General features: G+C 44.3%; 1 protein-coding gene across 3 annotated transcripts in view; it reads left to right on the plus strand.

Moving 5' to 3' along the window:
* The window catches only part of LOC113915305 (uncharacterized protein C11orf53 homolog), a 253,599-nt gene that overhangs the window by 219,098 nt on the left and 9,312 nt on the right, over positions 1–25,189 (plus strand). For 2 of the 3 annotated variants that reach the window (XM_027581144.2, XM_027581145.1), the window contains one exon: positions 24,721–24,796. In XM_027581144.2, the coding sequence (XP_027436945.1) occupies positions 24,721–24,796 (76 nt within the window). Of the gene's footprint in view, positions 1–10,184; positions 10,228–12,673; positions 12,979–14,239; positions 14,980–24,720; positions 24,797–25,189 lie in introns of those variants that run through there. The other variant, XM_027581146.2, reaches the window with a different exon arrangement.

Below are 25,189 nucleotides of genomic sequence, written 5' to 3' on the forward strand. Positions count from 1 at the left end.
CATCCTCCTCCAGCTTCTCTTCAGCCTTCTGTCTGCACTCTTCCTGCACACATTTCCATGTCGGGGACATGCCGGCTGCACATTCGAGCCTTTGCTTTTCTCCTCAAATATAATGGCCCAGTCTCCTATCTGCTTCCTGATTTCCTCTCATCCTTCAAAACCAGACTCAGATCTCTCCCACAATATAGTGTGTTCAGCCGCCTTCCCCCAAGAAGGCAGCAACTCACCCCTACCCCCTACCTGCACTAAATCAGGCTCTGTCACTTACTAGCTTTGTGACCTTGGCCAAGTCCTTTATACTGTCTAATTAGTTTCCCAATCTATAGTCTGGAGATAATAACTTACAACAATCTATTTCATTAGTTAATAGTGAGGATGCAATGATATTCATTTAGCACAGTGCAGAGTAAATAAAGCACATAAATATACATCCTTAATAAAAAGGATGAAGCACACACTGATGCGCAAAGAGCCTGACATGAAATCTGGCATCAAATAAGTACTCATGAAATGCCAGTCCTCTTACCCCTGTTTATACAGTTATGCAACTCTCTTCCCTATAAAACTGTGTGCTCCCCAAGAACAGAACCCATGCCTTATTCCTCTTTTTATTTCTGGAAACCGCCACAATCTTGATGCATAGTAGGCACGCAATACATTTTTATGTAATCAACTAAGTGAAACTCTTGCTCCTGACAAACAAACTTGCTCATTATTTCTTGAAGAGAGTTGTGCTTTCCCACTTCTGTGCTTGGCTCACAAAATTCCTGGCACCTAGGAGCCTCCTTTCTCCTGTCTGCATCCCCTCATCCTTCAGTGTCCATTTCAAATCCTCTGTACCTCAGTTTCCCCCTTGTCTGACTTCCAGAGTGTATAGAGCATGGGCCATGCACTTGGAAACTAGGTGCATGGACTCCAATATCTCCCACTATATAATGTGTTCAGTCGCCTTCCCCCCAGGCAGCAATTCACCTCCACCCCACCTCCACATTATATGATCTAGCCTGCACCGGAATCCATGAGCTCTGCACCATGAGTGACTTTCTCCTGGGTATGTCTGCATCAGTTACATGTTGCAACAGAACCCACCCTAACCTTAGAAGGTGATAACTATTATCTATTATTTCTCACAATTCTGTGGGCTGGCTAGATGTTCCTCTGCTGGTTTCCCTGGGGCTCAGTCATGCAGTTGCCCTTAGCTCGAGGTTCATCCATGCTGGGAGTCCAAGATGGCCTCCTTCACATGTCTGGCAGTTGGTACTGGCCATCAGAAGGCGCATTGGAATTCACTTCCACACTCATCCTCCAGGAGTCGAGACTGACTTCCTTAGAAGATCATAAGGCAGTATTTCAAGCAGAAGAAGGTGAATGCTGCAAATCTTCTTGAGGCCTAGACTCTGAAGTACACACAACATCATTTCTGTTACATTCTGTTAGAGCAAGTTACAAAACCATCCTAGACACAAGGGGTAGAGGGACAGACTCCACTTCTTGGTGAGAGAGGCTGCAAAGCAACTATGGTCATAGTTAATCTACCACAAATGGCTTGTCTCCCTAAGTGGATCCCAGTCTAAGCTCTGGAGTGGCATTTTGTCTCACACTTGCAACACTCAGCACAGTGCCTCATGCATCAGAGGTGCCCGGGAAATGTCTGGTTTGATGGAAGAGTAGGTGCAGAGAACTTGCTTGTTACGTCATTGAGAGCTTGATGGAGCAGAAATTTGGGAATCAGAGACTCTGGGTTTAAATCTAGTTCTGGAATTTACTAGATGGGCAATCTCGGGCACATTACTTAACTTCTCTGATGCTTGGTTTCCTTGTTTGTAAACCTGAGATCTTAATATCTAGTTTATAATAAGATAACCTCATACAAAGCACCTGACACATGATAGATAGATGCTTCCAACTGCAGTTTCTATTCATCATGGACTATTTTTCTTATTTATGGTTAAATTGCTATGTAGCTCAGATAAGTGTCCCATAAATCAAAACCTGCCTTAAACTACAAAACGAATAAAATTAGAATGGGTTTGGCATAGTTCATTCACGGTGTAAGATTTCACACCAGTCAGAATGCCCCTGTTTCTGCTACATGCTTTAACATGAACAAAGGCATCTGATTCTCTATGCCCATTTTCTTCTGTAAGAGGAAGGTATTCCAGCCTAACATGGATAACCATTTAAAGACTCACTGTGTTACATCCAGCATTAACTTTACATTCATTTCAAAGTTGGAAGAAAATCATATGACTTATGGTGGGTCTAAATTCAGATCTTAAAACATGGGTTTAGGAGCGCCTGGGTGTCTCAGTTGGTTAAACATCTGCCTCTTTGTTTTGGCTCAGGTCATGATCTCGCACTCATGGGATCCAGCCCCGCAGCAGGCTCTGCACTCAGCATGGAGTCTGCTTCAGATTCTTTCTTTCTCTCCCTCCTGCTCATTCTCTCTCTCTCTCTCTCTCTCTCTCTCTCAAATCAATAAATAAATATATAAATCCAAAACAAACCAACAAACATGGTTTTAGAATGTTCAGTATAGTATCACCAGCTTGACCCGTCTCTCAACCATAGGTGTGATGACAGTGAGATATTAAATATATAAAGTGCTATGAATTCCTTTAAAAGGGAGCCCAGCTATTCATAAGGGGCTATGATTATTATTATTTTAGCATAAGTAGCAAAAATTAAACAGACGCTTTCTAAACTATATCATTCGAATTTAAAAATAAATTATATACCAGTGTGAAAAATCTTACACTAGTCGGAGATCTTTTCCTTAGTACATTTCAATATATTTCTTTAACTAGGTTGGCACCTAAAATATTATAGGGTCATAAAAATGATGATAAATGTACTCAAGGTGAAACTCCTAATCTTATCACTTTATTACCTCAGTGACCCATTAGTTCAAATTAACTCATTTTCATGGAGGGGCTTTTTGGGGCAGCTGTGAGGCTGCGATGTTAGCTGCAGGAAGTTGCAGACTGGCAAATTTCATTCAAATATAAACCTCTGAATTTGGCTACCTGGCATTGCAAGATCCTGTTGTTTGCAGTATGCAAAATAAAAATTATATACCATCTTGCTTGGTCCAAAGTTGTGGGCTCTTCAATATCAATTTCAGTACTATTCCTGGAGGATTCATATGATAAGAGGCAACTGTGTGAACACAATATTTCGAACAAGGTAGAAAGGAATGTGAGTTTTCCCTTCATATGTGCAACAACTAGTGACATGCTGAAGACTCATATTTTAGGCTGTTCTTTCTTAACCTATAAAATTTGAGAATGAGATGGAGGAATAAGCACCAGCTCTGAAATCTGTCCAGTGAAGTCCTCCCCAGTCCTTCCCCAGGGCCTTTAGAACTCTCTGTTCTGTGAGAGGCAAACTGATGGCGCTTATCACTGCCTTTTATATTTACCCCCCTAAGCATTTCCCCCAGGCCACCATAGAGAGGGCAGCATTCATTAGAGCTATAAAATAATTAATTTGATGGAAATTTGTTATGTCATGATTATAGTAGTGGGTCACAGGAGTCTGTCAAAATTTGTCAAAAGTTATCAAATTGTGTGTTTAAAATTTGGGAATTTTATTATATGAAAATTGTACCTTAATAAAGCTGACTCCCCCACAAAATAGTATATCCACTGAAGGACTAAGTATATATATATATATGCGTCAGACAGGAAAGTATCAATCTCATTAAGTCTTCTTTGTGAGCTTTGGGAAAATTACATGCCCTCTCTGGATGTCCCTATGTCTCTTGGATACTAAAAAAAATTTTAAACCTCGTATGATATTTTCCTCTTTTTATTTCTGAGATATTAGAATGCTGGGGAGGCAGCATGGTGCTTTAGTTAAGAAATGGGCTCTGAAATTCCACAGGTCCTTCTTAGATCCCACCCACCACCATCACCACTGGTTCTACCTATTAAGTAACATGGGTTATTTCTTTGTTCTTCAGTCCCTCATCATTAAGATGAGAATAATATCACCTATCTTTGGGGATTGTGGTTAAATAAGATAATACGTATAACACATTTGGGTGTGTGGTTAACAGTTTGCTTATGAAATGACAGGTATGGGTTTATGAATTACTTCTATTATAATTTAAATCTCTGAGAGAATTTGAAAATTATGGGAAAATAAAATCTTTTATGCTGTGCGAAAATAGAAAGGTATCTACATCTAGTTGCAATATTTAGCTATTCAATTGTTTTGGTCAGACTAGATGGTCTGGAGGCGGGGTGATCTCACCCAAAACAAAACTGGGTCCTGCATAAAACACCTTTTAATAAGATGTTGACCTGGCAGGAAGTAAGGGAAATCTCCAAAGCGGGGGGATATGGGAGGAGGGAGTGTTGGCATGGGAGGCTGGGGAAAAGTTTGATCAGAAATTAAGCCATTGAATGATGAGGTGATCACACCAAAAAGCAGGTTCCCCTGAGAACAGGTGTCCAAATCAGCTTTATGCATGAACTGGTCCTTGAACGGTTGCCAAGTTTGGGGAGCTGAACTTGGGACTCCAGGATTAACCTGGGGAACCTGGAAGGGAGCTGGCTCCCTAGAAATACAAACATAAATCTTCTGGAGGAAAGCAGTCTCAAATTAGAACCCCAGATTTTACAGATTAAGGTTAACCAGATATAAGCTTTAACCAAAGATCACCAAGTGCATAAGGAAGCAAACCACCATGAGTGAGAGTCAGCATAAACAATAAGCAATAAATTTAAATTCCTAGAACTTTTAGATATTAGAATTACCAAATACAAAATATACAGTAACTCAATAAATAGAAAACAGTGAACTAGAGACTATCAAAAATTACCAAGCAGATTTTTAAAAAATCAGATGGAATTTATAGAAATGAAAAAATATGTATTCATTGATAACTTTTAAAATGCAGTATATTAGTAAAACAACAAATTAACTACGGTTGAAGTGGACTGGTGGTGAATTAGTGGTAAAGTGGTATCACTTTATCTGTGGTAAAGTGGTATCACTAAAATCACTGGTAAAGTGAATTAGTGGACTGGATGTAGATCTGAAGAAGTCTATAGCAATTTATAGCAAAATACAGAACAGAGAATCATGGATATAGAGAAAAATAATGGGAGGTTTGGGGTATAGAGGATAAAGGTAAAAGGTTTAACATACATCTAAACTGAGTCCTAGAGGGAGAAAATGGGGATGATACAGACAAGGCAACATTTAAAGAGAGGACAGTTGAAACTTTTCCAGAGGTAAAATGAGGTTAATTTGAAGAAACTTGAAGACAAAGGGAGTATATTAAAAAGCAAAGATTTAGGGGCACCTAGGTGGCTCGGTCGGTTATCTGCCTTCAGCTCAAGTCGTGATCCCAGGGTCCTGGGATCGAGCCCTGCATCTGGCTACCTGCTGAGCAGGGAGCCTGCTTTTCCCTCTCCCTCTGCCTGCTGCTTCCCTTGCTTGTGCTCTCTCTCTCTCTGTCAAATGAATAAATAAAATCTTTTTAAAAAATTAAAAGCAGAGATTTTAAAAATGGGCAGAAGAACTGAATAGATTTTTTTTTCCAAAGAAGATATACTGATGGCCAATAGACACATGAAAAGATGCTCAACATCGTTCATCATCAGAGAAATGTAAATCAAAACCACAATGAGATACCACCTCACACCTATCAGAATGGCTACAATGAAAAACATAAGAAACAACACATATTGGCAAGGATGTGGAGAGAAAGGAACCCTCATGCACCATTGGTGGGAAGAATGCAAGCTGGTGCAGCCATTGCGGAAGACAGTATGGAGGTTCCTCAAAGAATTAAAAATAGACCTACGCTATGATCCAGTAATTCCATGAATGGGTATTTACTCAGAGAATACAAAAACACTAGTTCAAAGACACATATGCACTACTCTGTTTATGGCGGCATTATTTACAAGAGCCAACTTATGAAAGCAGCCCAAGTGTCCTTCAATAGATGAATGGATAAAGAAGATGTAGTGTGTATATATATATACACACACAGTGGACTATTACTCAGCCATAGAAGAGAATAGAATCTTGCCGTTTGCAACAACATGGATGGAGGAGAGGGTATAATGCTAAGTGAGTAACAAATAGACTCTTAAGTACAGAGAACAAACTGGTGGTTGCCATGCGGAGGATGGGTAAAATGGGTGAAGGGGATTAAGAGGTACAAACTTCCAGTTACAAAATAAATGTCATAGGGATGAAAAGTACAGTGCAGGACACACAGTCAATAATATTGTAGTAACGTTGTATGGTGACAGATGGTGACTACACTTACCACGGTTGAGCACTGAGTAATGTATAGAATTGACAAATCACCATGTTGTACATCTGAAACTAATAATAACATTGTGTGTCAACTATACTTCCATAATAAATTTTTTTAAAAGCAGAAAGGAAAGAAAAATTGTCCAAAGTATAACTGCAAGGTCAACAGCAATCATGGAAGCCGAAAGACAGTGAGGTGATATCTTTGAAATGCTGAGAGAGGATAACTATAAGGTTACAATTGTGAACCTAAAAATATTATCTTTCAAGTACAAGAGAAAAAGACATGATATTTTCAGATAAATGAAAACAAACATTTTACCACCAACATCACCTCCAGGAAAGGAATTTTCTGAAGGATTACTTTAAGAAGATGGAAAATGAATCTAAAAAGAAAAGTCTCGAAGCAAAGTAAGCAAAGAAAATGGTGAACATATAAGTAAATCTAATACAGGTTTACTTAATAAAATGATGACAGTTATGATGTCTAATTTGGGAAGATGTAATAGAAAGGAACAAGCTAAAATACGAGAGAATACTCACGTAGATTAGGAGAGGTGTAGTGAGAGTTCTAAGGATTTTGTCAGTAGGAGTTTTCAGATATTGTTTGTAGTCTTTGTTAAATATGCAAGGTAAAATGTTATGGGTAACCATCAACAATGAAACCAGAGTTGCAATTTCCACTGCAGGTAGAAGGCAACACTGTGTCGGAGAAATGAACACAAGAGGCTTCTTTTCATCCAATAGTGGACAAAATCAACTAGACTTCCAGTTGTGAAACCACTGTGGGGTCTTCGGGTGGTAGAGCTCAGTGGGGGCAGGTGTAGTGCTGGCGGTCCCACAGTGATAAGGAAGCCTGGGCAGAAGAAGCAGGATTAATAAGAAGATTCCATCCAGGGACTGCTGGTGGCAGAGGAGAACCAGGGGAGAGCCTTCACGGCAGAGATGCTGGAAGCTGTAGGGACCAGGTCAGCATGGACTGAGCTTTCTCCTGGCCTGGGGGAAGAGTGGAAGCAGAACCATTCCAGCCGACAGAGGTAAGGCTGGCGGGCGCCGAGGGGAGGCTAGGGTGCTGATACTTCTGTCCACGGGGTGGGGCGTGTGCCAGCATCTCACGGAAGCCTCCGGCCGGGCCCAGCCTCGGCCACAGCAGGGAGAGCAGGGGGGAGAAGAGCAACAGGACGTGCGCCCCCCCCCCCCCAGCAGCATTCACACACTGTGCGTATACACGGAAGGTTGCCCAGGCAGAAGCCAGAGGGTGTAGGCACCCAGCCAGACAGAGCTGGGGAAGATGGGCCCTGGAAACATGGGGAAATGTGCCCCAACCCAAGTGCTTTGTATTTAATCATCACCTCCTTTCCTTCCCATATAAGATGTAGGGCACCTTGATCTACACCCACCTCTGAGCCTGCCTGCCGGGGCTTCCCTTCTGCCACTTAAAAGTGTTAACTTCTTAAACAACAAGACACATAAATCAGAACAGTTTAGAGGAATATGCCATAGATTTGAAGGGGCATAAAGATGCATCTGAGTGATTAGAGCTAACGTTTATTTCCTGCTTGCTCTATGGCAGGAACTATTCAAAGCACTCGGCATATAGGAGATCATTAATCTCATGTGCCCAAGATCACAGAGCTGGGATTCAAGCACTTACACTCTAGTTCCAGAGTCTTCACTCAGAGAACCTGTGCCCCTTCTGAGTGGTTAGAGGATTTTTTTTTTTTGAGATTTTATTTATTTATTTGACAGAGAGAGACACAGCGAGAGAGGGAACACAAGCAGGGGGGCAGGATAGGGAGAGGCAGAATCCCCACTGAGCAGGGAGCCCGATGTGGGGCTCGATCCCAGGACCCTGGGATCATGACCTGAGCCGAAGGCAGACGTTTAAGCAACTGAGCCACCCAGGCGCCCCGATTTTTTTTAAAGTAGGTTCCACGTCCAGCATGGAGCCCAGTGTGGAGCTTAAACTCACAACCTTGAGATCAACACCTGAGCTGAGATCAAGAGTTGGACGCTTAACCGACTGTGCCACCCAGGTGCCCCATGGTTGGAGGATATTTTGCCTGGAGAAGATTAAATGCCAGTTTGGTGCTATGAACTGAATGTTTGTGTCCCCTCAGAATTTATATGTTAAAGCCCTAAGCCCCAACAGGATGGTATTTGGTATTTGGTGTTTGAGAGCTAATTTGGTTGTGAGGGTAGAGCCTTTATGAATGAGATTAGTGCCCTCATAGGAGAGACACATGAGAGAGATGATCTCTCTTTCTGCTACATAAAGACAGAGAGAAGCCAGCCATGTGCAAAGCAGGCAGAGGGTCCCCAAGACCCCAACCTTGTGGGCACCCTTCCGCCTCCAGCACCGGGAGAAATGTTTCTTGTTTAAACCACCCAGTCTATAGTATCTGGCATGGCAGCCCAAACTGATGAAGACAGTTGGGGAAATAATGGGTTCTCTTCAAATATTTGAAGGGCCATATATGGAAAAAGGGTTAAACCCTATTGTGTATGGACCAAAAAGATGAGAAAGAAGAAAGTGATTCTTTTCTGCCTGCTTTGTGACAGTCAGAAGTGCCCAGAGAAGAAATGGGCTTTCTGAGAGGGTATTGGGTTCTGCAGCCCTAGAGGCTAACTGCACCCAGTGTTAGTAATATGGACAGGATTTTGGCATTGAGTGGGTGGTTGCACGGGGCTCTCTATAAAATCTCTTCCAACTTTTGAGAATCTATAGTGCTGCGAGGGACAGGAGCTCAGATCCAAAGAACTAGATGTTCAGGACTCTTAACTTTCGCAACAGCTATTTTTTCCTAAATAACTTTGTTCCAGGCAGGGGGGAGCCAGGATTTGCAATTGTATATTTTAGGACTCAGCACACCTGGATACCCTTCCTCCAGAGGTTAGCTTCGGCAACAAGGATGTGTTCCCCACCCCATCCCTAATACCAGCTTAGGTGCCCCCCTCACTCGGTCTTTCCCCGACCACGTCACTTCTCATACTACACTGCATTGTCTGCTTCATCGTCAGTAATATATTAATTTCCTAGGGCTACAGTAACAAAGTGCCACAAATGGGGGGCGGGGCGCTTAAAGTGATGGAAATGCATTGTCTCACTGTCTGGAGACTAGAAGTCCAAAATCAAGGTGTCAGCAGGGCCGGTTCCCTCCGAAGGCTCTAGGGGAGCATACCTCCCTGCCTCTTCCAGCTGCCGGTGGTTGCGGTTCCTAACCTGAGGTCCTATCACTCAAACTTCTGCCGCTGTCTTCACATAGCCTTCTCCCCTCTGCGTCTGTGTCTCTGTGTGTCTCTCTCCTCTTCTTAGAAGGACACCAGTCATGTTGGATTTAGAGTCCACCCCAATTCAGTATGACCTCATCTTAATGTAACTAGTAATATCTTCAAAGGTCCTGTATGTATATAAATCACTTGGATCTATATTTGATATTACCACAAGCAATACAAAACAAAAGACAGATTATTCCATTTCATCTAGCCTGTGCTTTTTGGCATGTTTACCAGAATCTAACTTTCGTTTCTCTCATCTCTCATACAACTTGGTTCTCTGATACTTGATTTTTTTTTTAAGATTTCTTTATTTATTTGAAAGAGAGAGAGATCAAGCATGCGAGCAAGGGGAGGGGCAGACAGAGAGGGAGAATCTCCAGCAGAACCCCCTCCCAATGAGTGCCTGAGATCATGACCTGAGTGGAAATCAAGAGTTGGATGCTCAACCGAGTATCAGGCACCCCCTGATACTTGAATTCTTAATCTTGGTTGCCCTCCTAGTTTAACCCCCAAATAATGTTTCTTAGTATCAGAAAATAAAGCTTGTAAAATGTATCCCTAATCTTTTTTTTTTAATTCAAACTTGCAACTAAAGAAAACATTGCACTATCTTTGCCTTCCAGAGCGGTGTCAGCAACCCCCAGTCTCCATTTGCTCAGATGCCAGGTGAGTACTTGAGTTCAATGAGCAGTTGATTAATTGCCTTTTGCATTCAAGTCAGGCACTGGGGCTTCCATTCTTTATAACTGCTTTACAGCACTGTAGAAATTTTACTTTTTCAATCTAGGTATTTTTTAAAATATAAAATCAGTGAAGACACACTTAATTCAGTCATTCCTGAACTCAGAGTTCATTCTGTCTTGAGGGCAGCCTTTCCATCCCTTGCCAAGGAGAAGCTTACTGAGCAGAAACAATAGCAATTAGGCCCTTGATACAATTTTAAAAAGTCTAAAATTCTGATAGATTATGCACCTGCTTTACAACAGAAGGAGAGAGACTGGTGGGCAGATGGAGGAACTACCATTTATTGGGTTCTCTCTATAGGTCAGGCACTTTGATAAGCATCTGGTCTTCATTTCAATACATATGTCCCATCCTCCACACACACACACACACACACACACACACACACTCCTTTCAGATCCCAAACTCAGAAGTGGCTTAGGCTTTCTCAATAATTTTAGTAAGCTTCAGAGCTGGATGAGAAGAGGAATGAGAGCAATAAGAGATCTCACATATCTGAATGTCTTGTTGTGTTTTCCAATCATGTTTACTATCACTGGAATCTGGTTACATCTGCTCCCTTCTATAGAAGGACATTTTTGCAGCTTTTCTTACTATCTCAAATTATCCTTCCCCTCCTTAAGGAGAAAAATATATGCATAAGAGAGCACAGGTTTTTTTCCTTGGTGGTTGTTTTTACTTGGAAATTGGAAGTGAAGACATGAGATCCTGGAAGCCTTGTTCACCTATTCCTCATTCTCAGCCTTAATGACTCCTGTGGATATAACTCATGGCATGAAACAGAATTTTATCTATTGGTATTAATTTACACTTGCACACATTTTTTTCGTCTATGGAAGTATGCTTATGATGAAACCCCTAACCACAGCTTTCAAATTCATGAGCAGATTAGAAGTTTGGGGCTATAGAATTTAAGATGAAAGTAGAGTGAGTAGAATTTGCTGTAAGTTTCTACAGGGAGTTCTGATTTCCTCTGAATGAATGAATAAATTTACATGTAATTGTTGAACACAGTATTATACTACGGGATTTACAGCAAATGTATAAGACATAAGCTCTGCCCCATGGAGTTGGCAGGTGGATCAGAAAGAGGATTGTAACTCAGGTGAGGGAGTAGTGAGCTTAATAGAAAGGGCTACACCATGTGGCAAGGGCCAAAGTGCCATGTAGGTGGAGTAATGTGTGACTGTGTCATAATAACAAAGGAGAATGGGCTTCTGTCCCTGTGGGCAAGTAAGCAGAGTGGACTGGGACAGAGTCCGCAAGTGGCGCACTCTGGTTGGCGGAAGGTAATGAAAGACAAGCGCCTGCGCCCTCCTCCCAGCTCAGCCTTTTCGTGACCTCAGAGTGTGGGTCTTAGCTAATTGGACCACATCCACCACCAGCTGGAATAATTGAACCATCCATTTTACGGAGCTTGAGTCTATGTCCCTCAACATGTTCTAAATGATAATGTGTTTCCTGCTACAGCTGAGCTACTGGATCTGAAAGGCTGTAGCAAACACCTCTCTTTCCTTGTGGGACAATTTCCCTGGCCTTGCCTTAAATGAGATTCTTCTTAGCTTCAGCTTTTCCCCCTGTTTTCACCAAGGGAACCTTTCTGTACGAGGTATTCTCTTCCCAAACTCTCCCAGGGCCCAGGTGAACTGAGTCAGGGACTCTGCATGGACACAAGAGGGCAGCATGAGAAAGCCAGAAAACATTTTTTTTTGGTAGTCCTCTGACCTGGTGGCACAGTAGCTCTAGCATTAGCATCCCAAAGCAAGCGAGCCATTTCTTGATGCCCACTAGGTATGAAACATACGTTAGAAGGTCAGTATACAAAGAAATAGGAGAGGCATACAACCTGCCTCTGATTTGGGGTGGGGTTATAGTATCACTGTGGCTAGAGATACTGAATCTCAGATACCATGCCCAGAAACGGCCTGTTGTCAGCAGTTCTCTGTATATGGAGACAGAGCTCAGACACTGGGGAAAAGACACTTCATTTGATAGAATGTAAATGGGTGAGGGATTTCTTTTCTTTTCTCTTTACGCCCAAACTTTTCCTAGGGCAGTAATTGGAACACAGAGAGTGCATAATGTATGTTGAGTGAGTGAATGAGAAGAGTTACTGCACCATCTCAAATGAACTCATCTCCAAAGGCAGAGTGAAGGTTAAACATACTAGTTATTTGGGCTGGACCAGTTAAAAGAGGCAATGCAGCAATATTTAATGCTTTTCAAGACCTATCTATTTAAATATTTTCCTTGGTATCCGGCCTGCGTTAGAAAGACCGTTTCCCACGTGGAGAGTCTCGGCTGCCACAGATACACCCAGACTTCCCATGGGGACAGTTTTGCCCATTTGTTTTCCCTTTGGCAACAGGTTCACCAGTAATGTCAGGTTACTATGGGGTCAGAAGATCGTTCCTCTCAGACTCAGACTTCCACAACACTAAACAGTTCTCAAGTGACGTCTGCACCTCGGGCCCCGCGGCCAAGCCCTTTGCCTGCGAGGCCCCCACAGGGCAGAGCCACCCGGGCCTCCTGGATTCCTACTTCCCGGACCCCCATGGAGACCACCGGCCCCCGGGCCTGACCCCCAGCACCAGCTCTCTGCTCAGCGCCTCACCCCTGCCGCCGCTCCTGCCACCACCTTTCCCTGGGGACCCCACGACGCACTTTGTGCTTGTGAGTATGCAGGTGGTTCACAGTTAGGGAGCAAGGTGAAGTCTGGGCGTGCATGCATCTGGCCAGTCTGTGCACCTGGCAACCAGGTGGAAGCCAGATCTGGCTCTCCCTGCGCACCCCTGCGGCTGCTCCGCCAGGACACGCTCCAAGGGGGCCTCCCTCAAAGATCCACGCCAACTCTGACCGCGAGAGGGTCTGTCCAGGGGCTTGGGAGGGGACGACTATACGGCAGGGTCTATATCCATTTTGTTAGTACTCTGCTGATTTTGCCAGATCGTTCCTCCGGCACCCAAGGAAAGAGCACTGAGGTCCCATACCCACAGACTAGGCTGTAATCTGTCAGAGCAGGCACATCAGGCCTTCTTCCCTCCCAGTCCCCACAACGCCCCTCCCCACAATATTTCTACCCTATAGAATCTTGTTCTCCCTCCATCCTAACAAAGAGGTGAGTTCATAAAGATCTGAAGAATACAACACCCATCTTACAGAAAACTGTAAAGCCTTCAAATACAAAGGAATGAATCTCTAAAGATGGGACTTTCGACTATAGGGGGGTAGAGGGGGGTGGGAATTAACATTATGGAGTAACTACTCCAGCCAGGAACTTCTGTGTGCCTTTGGTCATTTAACACTTGCAACAACTCAGGATATACTTGTTAAAGCCCCATTTTACAGATGAACAAAGTGAGGTACTCAGCGTCAGGAAGGTAGTAAGTGGCGCAGCCAGGGACTGAACCCAAATCTTTCCAGCTCCAAGCCCCTGGAAGCTCCTACCTCTTGGCTCAGGGAGGGGAGAAGCCCATCATGTAGTTTAGAGACCTGCTCCTTTCAGAAGTAGCCGGAGCTGACGTCCCCAGTGTGGACAGGGCATTTTAGGACCCCGTGTATTGTGAAGCTCAGAAGGAATGCAAGACATGGTACATTGGAAATGGTAAAATGCTGTACATTTGTACAGCATTGAACAACATTCTGTTGTTCCCTCATTTTACTTATTTAATGTTGTTTTCTAGGGAAAGGGATTGTAATATATCTAGGGAATCGAATGCTAGAGTTAGAAAGGAACTTAAACTCTCACTGCCGGTGTCAAACACCGGAGGGAACAGGTGCCTGGTGAGGAGGCACAGCAGAGGGAACAGCAGAGGGAGGGCACAGAGTCCACTCTGGAAGCTGTGTCCACCGGCAGCCAGTGCTGGTGAGGAAATCTGTCCACATCAGAGTATCCTCTGATGACTAACCCCAGTCACCTTTCCATTCTCCTCAGAGGGACTCGTGGGAGCAAACGGCGCCCGACGGTCTCAGCCAGGCCGACCCCGTGCCCACTGACACCCTGCAGACCCTGCCACCCAACACAGGTTGCCTCTCCCAGCTGGAGTCAGGGAGCACCGCCCCGCACAGGAGCTCGAGCTGGGGGGGCCCCCTGGCTGGGGCTCAGTCCTACTCACTGCATGCACTGGAGGATCTATACCACGTGCCGGGGTACCCCACGCCACCCCCTTATCCTTTCACCCCTTTCATGACGATGTCCAACGACCTACCACACAAGGTGGTGCCCCTCTCCCCAGGTGAGGGGGCAGACACCGCTGGCCTTCAGGACCCTTCTTCATGGACCAAAGAAGACGGGAGCATGGCGTGGGGGTCGTATGAATGCCGCAGAGCTTACTGAGGGGCGCACCACAGGACGCCTGCCGTGCTTTTCTTTGAGCTGGGTTCAGTATTTGACAGATTGTTTTCAGGGTGTTTCCAGCTCATTCGGACCTGGATTTGCAGAATAGGCCATTGCACCACCCTTTGTAAATGGACCGTGGCATTTACTTGTAATCCTCCCTCCCACAACCCCACTGAAATACAACGTGATGTTAATTCAGGATATCAGGGACTATATTGTAGTGACACACCAGAGACTCATGTGTTGTCGGAACTTTAGTAACCCATTACATTTCTGAATTTCTGTTATCTTTGAAATATTTTTAGTGCTCATATTTTTCTTAAATTACATTAAAAAAGTTTGTGCAGATCATGAAATATACTGATTTCCCTGTTCAGTTTTTCTTAGTTATGAACTAAGTGTGTTCTGTAATAAGAGAGAAAGCATAGGATATAATATAGATTAGGGCACATAAAGCAAAACTCATTTTATACCATGTGATTTTTAAAGAGGAAAGTACTGGGGCATCTGGGGGGGCTCAGTCATTTGAGCATCCAACTTGATTTTGGCTCAGGTCATGATCTCGGGGTTGTGGAATCAAGCCCCGTGCTCAGCGCAGAATCTGCTTGGGATTCTCTCTCTCCCTCTTCCTCTGCCCCACCCCCCTTTCTAAATAAATAAATAGTCTTTTTTAAAAAATTTTTTAAAAAGGGGAAAGTATTATATACGTTTCTCTCCTTAGTGACTTGTAAACCATTTCAAATATAGCCCAGTAACAAATATAGCACCACATATAAATGCTTTATGTCTTTAAAATAGGATGAGGTCAGGAGACTATGGCTTCATAAATACATAGCTTTGACTCTGCCCTAAAGTCTAGGATGTCCAAAAATGAGTCTAATCCAAAAACCAATGTGGGCCCAAAACTTTCTTTGATCCATGGTAGCCTTAATCAAACCAGACATTGTTTCTGATGGAAAAACCTACAGTCATCAGAGTGGATTAGTAAAATGGGCGTTCTATAATCAAATAAGAATAAATAAGGAAAATGCTGAGAGCAGAACTGGGCTGTTGGCAAGAAACAACAGACCACAAAACACCAAGAAGTACAGGGGCTTTGGAGAAGGACACATGGCCAGGTGTCATGCAACCAGCATGACACACAACACATCCCATTTGAAGGAAAACCTGGCTGGTGGCTCATTGGTCCGAAACGTACAGCTCTTACCATATAAAGGAAGAAACTGACATCTGAAGCCTCTCTCTGTCTCATGTAAGTTTGATCCCGCATAGACTTCCTTTGCCAGTTGAGTTCACAAAGTAACTCCCACCAAGAAGTGGGCCTGGCTCCAGGCCAAGCCTATCATAAAAGCCTCACACACACCTTGGCTTTGCAGAGCATGAGTCGAGGCCCACAGGCCCCACCCCACTCCTTCTACTATTTTCCTGCCACTTTCCTTTCTATGTTCCCATATTACATTTTCCTGACCCGTCTGGTCCCTTTTGACCCAATGCCTTTTCCTTCCATCTCCTGGGGGCCCATTGCTCTCCTTTTCCACCTGGTTGTCTAAAGCCACTCAATACAGCTTCCATCACATCCTCTGTTAGAGTGTCCCATGCTCTACCTCAGCTAGGTAGGAGCCCAGAAAGATCAAATAAGGACATTAATTAACACTTAGAAGTGACTAATTTGATACTCCTCCTTGCCTGTGCCTTCATGGATATTTTCTGGTGAAGCAAATACACTCCCAATTTGTGGAGTGCCCACAGAAATGCTTGGATACAGAGGCTCCTGGGAGAGCATTCCCCAGTGGAGGTAAACTGATGGTCCCCAGACGCTGGGCTGCCCTCTCCCGGGCCCCCTGCCCTACTTCCTCCCTCTCACCACACCTTGTCACAGCCTGATCTTTACTTCGCTCCATATTAGCTCTTCACTGGAAAGGGGCAACTTCCACTGTGGGCAAGAAAACTGCTCTTTCTTAAGTCCAGTGAGACTTGAGACCTCAGTCCCGGTCCCGGGATCTTTGGCAGAGCCATCTGTCATCCAGGTCCCTGCATCCGAAAGAAGAGATCTGGGTCCCAAAAGCCATTTTTCTAAATTGGTTGTATACATTTCAAAATAATTCCAGTCATCTGCTGTTGACCATTGTTACAAAGTAGCATACAACACAGTACTGGCTGTAGACCATCAATATGTGTCCACATAGCTTTAACTTCTGTTTGGTTATAATGCTAAATGTTAGACATGCTCATTTCCCTTAGTTTGTGCTTATCTTCTCACGGATTATGTTCATCTTCTCACAGCCTAAGGACGTGCTGGCTCTCAGGTAAGGAGAGCTCAGCAACCAGACCTCAGAACAGAGGTAAATGCAGGGAGTGCAGTGCAATCCACATTCTTCTTAAAGCATCCAAGCCCTTTCACCGTGCTTCACAAAAGTGATTTACAAGAAAGGAGACATACACGGGCCCGCACTGCATCTAGTGTCCATTTCAGCTACCTGGTCTAAAGGGGACAGAGGCATGGGGAGTGGTGTTAGTAATTCCAAGCGGTAGGGATGATTTTTAGGAATTCTAGTTAGCTTGACAATGTGTTTCTATATTATTACATATATTTCAATTTGGTTCAGGCTTATTGTTCTGGGAATTGACAACACTTTGTCACAAAGTGAAACCAAGCTACAAAATTGTGACATGGAAACAAATCCTATTTCTCTCCCACTCAAGTATGCTCTCTGTCCCTCTGCACACTGGGGACTTAGTGCATCTGGTCATAATAATGCATAATGCCAGCATCAGAAAAAAAGATGCGCATCCTCCTTTCCCTTTCCTTCCTTAAACCTGCTATCCTCAGGCTCATAACTTTCCTGGGGAAAGCAGGGAAAATTAGAGAACTCAGGTTCAAAACACTATCTCCTTTAGGTCCTTTAAGGTTCAAGGTAAGCAGAGACGATGACGGCAAGTTCAAATTACCCAAGAAAGCTGGCTAGATAATACTGTCAAGAAGAACCAGAAAGTGAATGTGCCCCTGTGAAAACTGCAGTATACACAATCCTCCCTGAAATCACTGGAAACAGACATTAACAGCATGTAGTTGGGAGTGTTTGTGTTCCTCTTATAATGTTATGCAAACCCCAAAGAATGAAAGAAAACCACATCTTTACCTCGTTTGTTTTATAAAGGCTCTTAAATGAGCAGTGTGACTTGCTACACCTCGGTTAATAATAGAATATAATGGTATTTTTGTGGTAGGGGAGGAAATACTCTAGTAGTCTAAAGTACTAGAATTCTCTACCAGAAATTCCACAAAGGGAAAAGAATTCCAAATCCCAGTAGAAAATACACATGTACATACGTAGGGATGTACCCACACACATATACATATATATGTATTACTAGTTGAGCACCTGGGTGGCTCAGTCAGTTAAGCGTCTGCCTTTGGCTCAGGTCGTGATCCCAGGGTCCTGGGATCGAGCCCCACGTCGGGCTCCCTGCTCGGCGGGGGGTCTGCTTCTCCCTCTGCCCCTCCCCCCGCTTGTCCTGTGCTCTCACGATCTCTCCTCCCACCCCGACTTCTCTCTCTCTCTCTCTCCCTCTCGCTAGCAAAAATAAATAAAATCTTTAAAAAATAAGTATTAGTCGTATCTTTGTGCTCCTTTTTTAAATATGTAAATCTCAATAATACATTCACAGGAAATAAAACATCGGTAACACTTAAAAAGCTGAAATGACTATTGATGGATCCAAGGTTTAAATCACCTTAACATTATAGTGATTCTACCAACCACACGCCAAAATCATACTTTCTTTAGGTTCTATCTTTGGGTTCTGTCTCAAGTTTCCTTTCTTTTCAAAACATTACACTGTTCCTTTACAGACCATATTCAATAAGGACTGACCCTAGAGAGCCTAAATGCAAAATCATCCACTCTAGCTAAAGAGTGAGTCTCTGACCAAACTCATCAAGCGAGGACTCATGAATGGCTCAAATGTGTGTCTCCAGCATCTGGCTTAGTGCCCAGCATGTTATAGGTGCTCAGTAAAATCTTTGTTAAATTGAACTAAAATTATGCCACAAAAATGATTAACTCTTTAGACCCCGACTCTAGGGGCAACATCTCTCTGAGACTGACGTGTAAGAAAACCCTACTGTGTTTAGTATTTCACATTAGCCATAGTCTGTGCAAATTTTGATAGTAGTAGTGGGTAATATATTTAAGATGATTGGCTTAGTATTTTTAAATGTCTCCAAGAAGGAATCCTACTGAACTTTGACATAGCACAGAAAAATGTTTATATATTCATTTAATATCTACATTTACTATAATATGTTGCTAGGAAATCTCATAAATAAAAGTTGTTCAAAGCTGGGTGTTATCTGTGGTGTGATTAAAACAAATATGATAAATAGATATGGAACAAGAATCCCTAAAGATCAGGCTAAATAAATAATAAGAAAATCTTCTAATATTATCTGTAAATGATGACACCATGTTATCTTTGATCTTTGATACAGAAATGTCCTCTCCTCTTAGCCTCTGATAAATAAGATGTGTGGGTTTGCAATATGCACTCTCATTGTTGGTATATTATAGGCCAAAAGAGGTGGACAGTAAAAAATCTTTACAAGTTCCAAAGGGAAGAAAATGTGGACAAAACAAATAATATTCAAGAATTAGCTTTTTAGATCTGCACCTCTGAAACAAATAATGCAATATATGTTAAAAAAAAAAAGAAGAAGAAGAAGAAGAAGAAGATAGCAGGAGGGGAAGAATGAAGGGGGGGAAATCGGAGGGGGAGACCAACCATGAGAGACGATGGACTCTGAAAAACAAACTGAGGGTTCTAGAGGGGAGGGGGGTGGGGGGATGGGTTAGCCTGGTGATGGGTATTAAAGAGGGCGCGTTCTGCGTGGAGCACTGGGTGTTATGCACAAACAATGAATCATGGAACACTACATCCAAAACTCATGATGTAATGTATGGTGATTAACATAACAATAAAAAATTTAAAAAAAAATAATTAGCTTTTTGCATTAGGAAAACTGATAAATATCCCTACGGACCTTCTTCCTAACGAAATATCTTGAGTGGAATAATCCAAAAGTTTAATGCTTAGTAAATTAATTTAGTCATAAATGAAAGATCACTCAATTTTTCTTCTTTCTTAACCTTGGTAATATATTCATAAGCTTTTATCACAGTCATCTTTATATGTTTTTGTACATCTCAAATATTGCATAATAAAAATGTTTTAAGTAAAAGGTAAACTTCTCAAGCAGTATCTGACAGTATTTTCCTTACTTAAATGATAAATTATAAAATGCTTATTCCCTAAGAAGCCTCTTGAGAAAAAGTTAAAACTTTGGATATGGTTTATGGGAAGAGACTGAGTTACCACAAATCATTAAACAACCTCCATCTGTGAGTCTTCCTGATCATTTTCATATGGACCAAACATTCACTCTGGGCCCAGGAAGGACTGGTTTCTGCCATGTTTTTGGAACTTGATATTTCCCACAAGGTTTGGTAACAGTGTCCCAAAGTCAAAATGACAAAGGAACTTTGCATTAATAAAGAGATTTTTAGAGCTGTAGTCAAATTTGGAGGGAATAAACTCCCCCCTTTTTCCTTATACCGAAACCCTTTCATATTCATGAAATCTCCTACTTTGGGGGAAAAAATATAATGCTCTGCAGTGTCGTTTGCATATGGAAACCTGCCAAAAAAATTCAGTTAAATATTCCATTTAAAACTTTCAAAATAAATGTATTCTATTCCCATTATTCTGGGTACTCAGGGACTCTAAGAAGGTCAGTGACAAACTAGAGGGTTTCTGAGTTCAGTGGCTCAGAGACCTGAAAAACTATAGTATGTGAAAAATTAGAGGAACTACAGATAATAAGCCTCAAAAAGAAATGCCCTGGGGCAGGGGGCAGGGCTGGGCATGTCTTCTTCGGGCTCAGCACTGGGCCTGGCCAGAGTAGGTGATCAGTATATGCCGTTAAAAGAATGAATCAGCGAATGAACCAGACAAACCCATAGTGGAGAAACAGCGGAATGGAAGTGGGAGAACAGGTACCCCACTCCCTCTGTAATTTAACATGCAGCTGATGGCCAAAAACAGGATTTATTTATCTTTGTGTTCCTTTGTGTTCCTTGATATCATGCCGGTACGTAGTTGGTGCACAATTAATATCTCATTGGATTTTGGCTCAATCGATGATCATTATATTTAAATGGTGGAATGGGCTCCCTTACAAAGACAGAGCTCCCATTTCCTCCACGCATGGCCCCATGGGCCAGGAGCTCAGCCAAGTGGTGGAGGGAGACAGAGGCTGGCTGACCACCAGCAGGAATGTTGGGAAAAGACTCTAAGTCTCTCTCATCACCACAAAGGTCCCTTTCAACATCCAAACATCAGGACCCTGTGCTATATTTTTAAGCAAGTGAGCCTGCTAAAGCCTGTTGAAAGCTCACAACATTTTTTTTTCCCAGTCTTTTATTAAACCTCCAGAATGATTATCAGGATTTCAGGGCAGACACCCTGGAGGGGACAATGCCCTCAGCAGGAGGGAAGAGTCCCTAGCCTGAGAAGCACAAACTGTAACTAACTTAGTGAGCAGCTCACCTTCTCCTCCAGCCGGTCTCCCCTTTGGGGTTCTGGTGTCCCCAGTCTTTACAGAATACGTTCAAGTCAGTATGCTGCCCCGCCTTGGTCTCCTCACACACCCTGACAGGAGCACAAACAGCACATCAAAATACTTTCACATGCACAGTGTTGACAAGTGTGTTTGCCTGTCTCACAGACAGAATTTTTCCAGTGCTGGTCACAACTCATTCGTGGGTCAGCAAATTGTCTTCGTGACTCCCAACCAGCATACATTTTTCACAAATAGAATGAGATGGAAAAGATAGGAGCGGAAATGTCAGAATGCCTCATATACATAGGTGTACTTTGCTTCATGAGAAATTTGTTAAATAAACATGTAAATGTTGTTACATAGTCTGTGAACATGTAAAATGGATTTATTATTGTGGGTTGAAGTCAGAAAAGTTTGAAAGCCCCTGTTACAAAGGATCAGGAAGACAACATTGATAGTTAAGAGCAAGAGCTTTTGCATCAGATTTACCAAAGTTTGAGACCCAATCCTGCCATTTATGTGCTTAAGAATCTTGGGCATGTTGCTTACCTCTCTGAGCCTCGTCTGTGAGACGGGGAGGCTGTACAATACAATGCCTGATATCCAATAAACACTCAGTAAATGACACCTTTTAGAAAAAAGGAGGCTGTACAATACAGTGCCGGATATCCAATAAACACTCGGTAAATGACACCTTTTAGAAAAAAGTCTCCCGTGAGGACCGTCCAACTCTATGGGGTCTCGGGGTAGACCTGGATGCTCTAGGCCTCATGACATGTGCAGATCTGTAGGAAAGATTCACGGGACTTTTTAGAAAGGACTCTCCTTTGCACCCACAACCACAAGCATGATGATTGTACCTTAAATACCTGTGCTGTGGTTTTGCAATTATTGAAACAAATTATAGGAACCCAAACTTCTTCATATTGGGGTAATTTCTCAAAATGGGGCTGAGGCCTGAAGAAATCCAGTTTTCTGAAGTTGCAGGCCCGTGACAGCCCTGGAACATCCATCTCAACAGCAGGGGCAACACAGAAGTCCCCAGAACTGCTGCCGTGGTTCAGGCAGAGGCTTCTCAAGGAAGGGACAGAGTTCTTTGCTGTCTCTACAGACCTTGTGACTTCGAAGAACCTCATCTCTCGCAGTCCCCCTCCTGCTTCTGCAAATACCATGTAGCCAAACATCAGCCTCAGCTTCAGTGATGTTACCAAGGGAACTCAGTGGCCTCCTAGCACCGCTGTCCGTCTCCCAGCAAACGAAGAGGTTAGCAAGGAGAGGAAGCCTGGAAAAATGAGAAAGCACCCCAGAAGAGAGGGAAACTGACACCCTCAGGGGGCCAGGGAGAAAGAAGCAATGCGGGCAAGAAATGGAAGAAGGCAGTGACAGGAAGTGAGAGAGGAAGAAAGAAAGGAAAGGAAAGGAAAGGAAAGGAAAGGAAAGGAAAGGAAAGGAAAGGAAAGGAAAGGAAAGGAAAGGAAAGGAAAGAAAGGAAGGAAGGAAGGAAGGAAGAAAGAAACAAAGAAAAGAAAGAAAAAGAAAAAAGAAAAAAGAAAGAAAGAAAGAAAGAAAAGAAATAAAAAGAGAAAAAAGAAATAAAAAAAGAAAGGAAGGAAGGAAGGAACTTGGAAAAAAGCAAATAGAAAGTCCAAAAGAAAGATTTTAAAAGCAAACAAAAAAGAAGTGGAAAACCAAAAGGAGGAAGACACAAGAGAAAAGAAGTACTGGACGAAGCTTCGAGGACAAGAGACACTCCCCACACCCACAGTGCTGTTCACCATTCCGTCAGCAGGAGCGGTGCCCAGACGGGGCCAGGGCAGGGAGAGAGGAAACAGGGGCTCTGTGAAGCCCCACTGTCCTTCCCCTCCTCACAGGCCTGGTGCTCAGGCCTGACGCCCACCGGGGAAACTCAGGACACAGGCTCAGAGGCCTCCGTGGAAAGAGACTGCAGAGGCTGACAGATTCCAGCTGGGCTAGAGACAAACACACCCCGTCCTGCCCTCCAGGGCCAGGTGCCATCTCAGCTGCTCCCAGCCCAGATGCCCTGCCAAGCAGCTCCTCCCCACTCCCAGACTCTGGTGCCTTGTCACCTCAGAGACCCCCAGGCCCCCATCTGGGTACGTCCTACCCTGCCATGGACCCACTCAAGGGAATTCAGATTATTTTTCTGGTGGCCTATGGGGCTCAGCTCCACTCTTGGCATTTCAGAGAACTCAGGGAACAGAGGCCCGTAACCATTGCCTGGCCTGGCATCCTGGGAATGTCTTGGCTTATTCACAGAGGGAACCCCATCCCGCTTCTCTGTCTTCTGAGGCCACCCCCTTCCCTCAGGGGCTAGAAGGGGATCTGGCCCGGCTCTCACTTCCTCTCGGGAGCACTCCTGTTTCCCTGAGCTTCCAAATCACACGGAAGAGGCCCGGAAAGTGCGTGGAGAACATAACCCACCACAGTTCTATCGTTTGGGAGGGGATCAGGCTTGCACCAGCCTAGCAGCCTGGCATCAAGAATTTCCCAAATTGTGAAGGCCTGAACACAAATCCGTGTCCTTTAAGCTAAAATAAGCAGGAACCAAGCTAATCATCGTTTCTCAACACATACTCCTGCAGTAAAAAGGGCAGGGATGCCTCAAGACAGAGAGAGAGGAGAGGGACTTCACAGTACAAGAGACACCAGCCTCAGAAAATCTTGGGGGATGAGGCCCCACACACATCCCCGGCTCCTGGGGGAGGAGCAAAGGGTCTTAATGGGCAGGCCTTCTGTCTTGAAACCACAGTGTCTGGGGCCCAGACGGAGAGCTGACCAAAGGCAAGGAAGCCGCTGGTGGCCAGAAGGAGATGAGGCACAGAGCTGAGGCCTCTGCCAGGCCTGCGGCCTGCAACCTGGGCCAGAGTGACTCGCTGCTAGGTCATACCCACCGGCTGCCATGCTCAATCCCCAAAACCTGAGATTTTCCCTCAAAATGGAGACTAGGGATACAGGAATCAGTCTGGTGGGCCAGCCTGGCTCAGGTGGTCATGAAGGGCCCCCTAAGTCACTCGGGGCTCCCCGAGCTGCTTTTGAGGCAGAAATACAGAGCATCTTTGAGGACTCCTGCTCTGTCTGTGGAAAGGTGGGCAAAATGTTTAAAATACAATAAAAGCAAGACCCAGCACCCAAAGGGGTCTCACTCCCTGTTTCTTTGGACTGTCTGTGGGGTGCCTGTGTGCAGGATTTCTGCAGAAGATAGTCCATTTTGTTAAGCCTTTGAATATTCAAATTGAAAGTATCGCGCAATCATTGATTGTCAAATCATGGGTTTCTAGAGGTTTTAAATACTTGGCATGAGGGGGAAAAAACTCAAACCTATACCCGAAGGTATAAAACATTAATTCTGTTTGTCTCCTGCTCCAGGAACCTGGGTGCAGCTGGATGCTTTGTGAAACTTTAAAAATGTTGCATCTCTGCTTCTCTCCCTGCACAGGAGGCCTGTGAGGTGCCGAGTCCCTGGAGCTTCAGCATCCAGCCAGCGCCCCAGCTGCTGCTGACCACCATGTCGGGTAACTGGGCTGCTTCTCCTGGGGTCGGGTCACGCGAGCCACGGGCCTTGCGATCCCGGCGTGTTTCCACAGCTTTGCCTGCAGAGAACAGAGAGGCACAAAAAGTCAGGGCATGCAAGTATGAGCCGGGGATCCCGCGAGGGCACGGGCCACGCTGTGGCCGCTCCCCACTCGGCGCCTACTCCCCAGGGCAGAGGCCCAGAGGCCGGCTTGGCCGCTGTGGACGTCCGCGTACCCCGATCTCCCACCCGCCCTTCCACTCGGCCACGGCTGTGACCCTGGGACTTCGCGGCGCGGGCTCTGCATGCCCAGAATTGGCGACGGGGGGAGCCAGAGGCTCACGGTGAGCCTGGGACCGGAGCCGCGCGAGCCGCCCGCCGCACAGGGGTGGGC

The sequence above is a fragment of the Zalophus californianus genome, chromosome 11 (genome assembly GCF_009762305.2).
Source record: "Zalophus californianus isolate mZalCal1 chromosome 11, mZalCal1.pri.v2, whole genome shotgun sequence".
Taxonomy (NCBI): Eukaryota; Metazoa; Chordata; class Mammalia; order Carnivora; family Otariidae; genus Zalophus; species Zalophus californianus.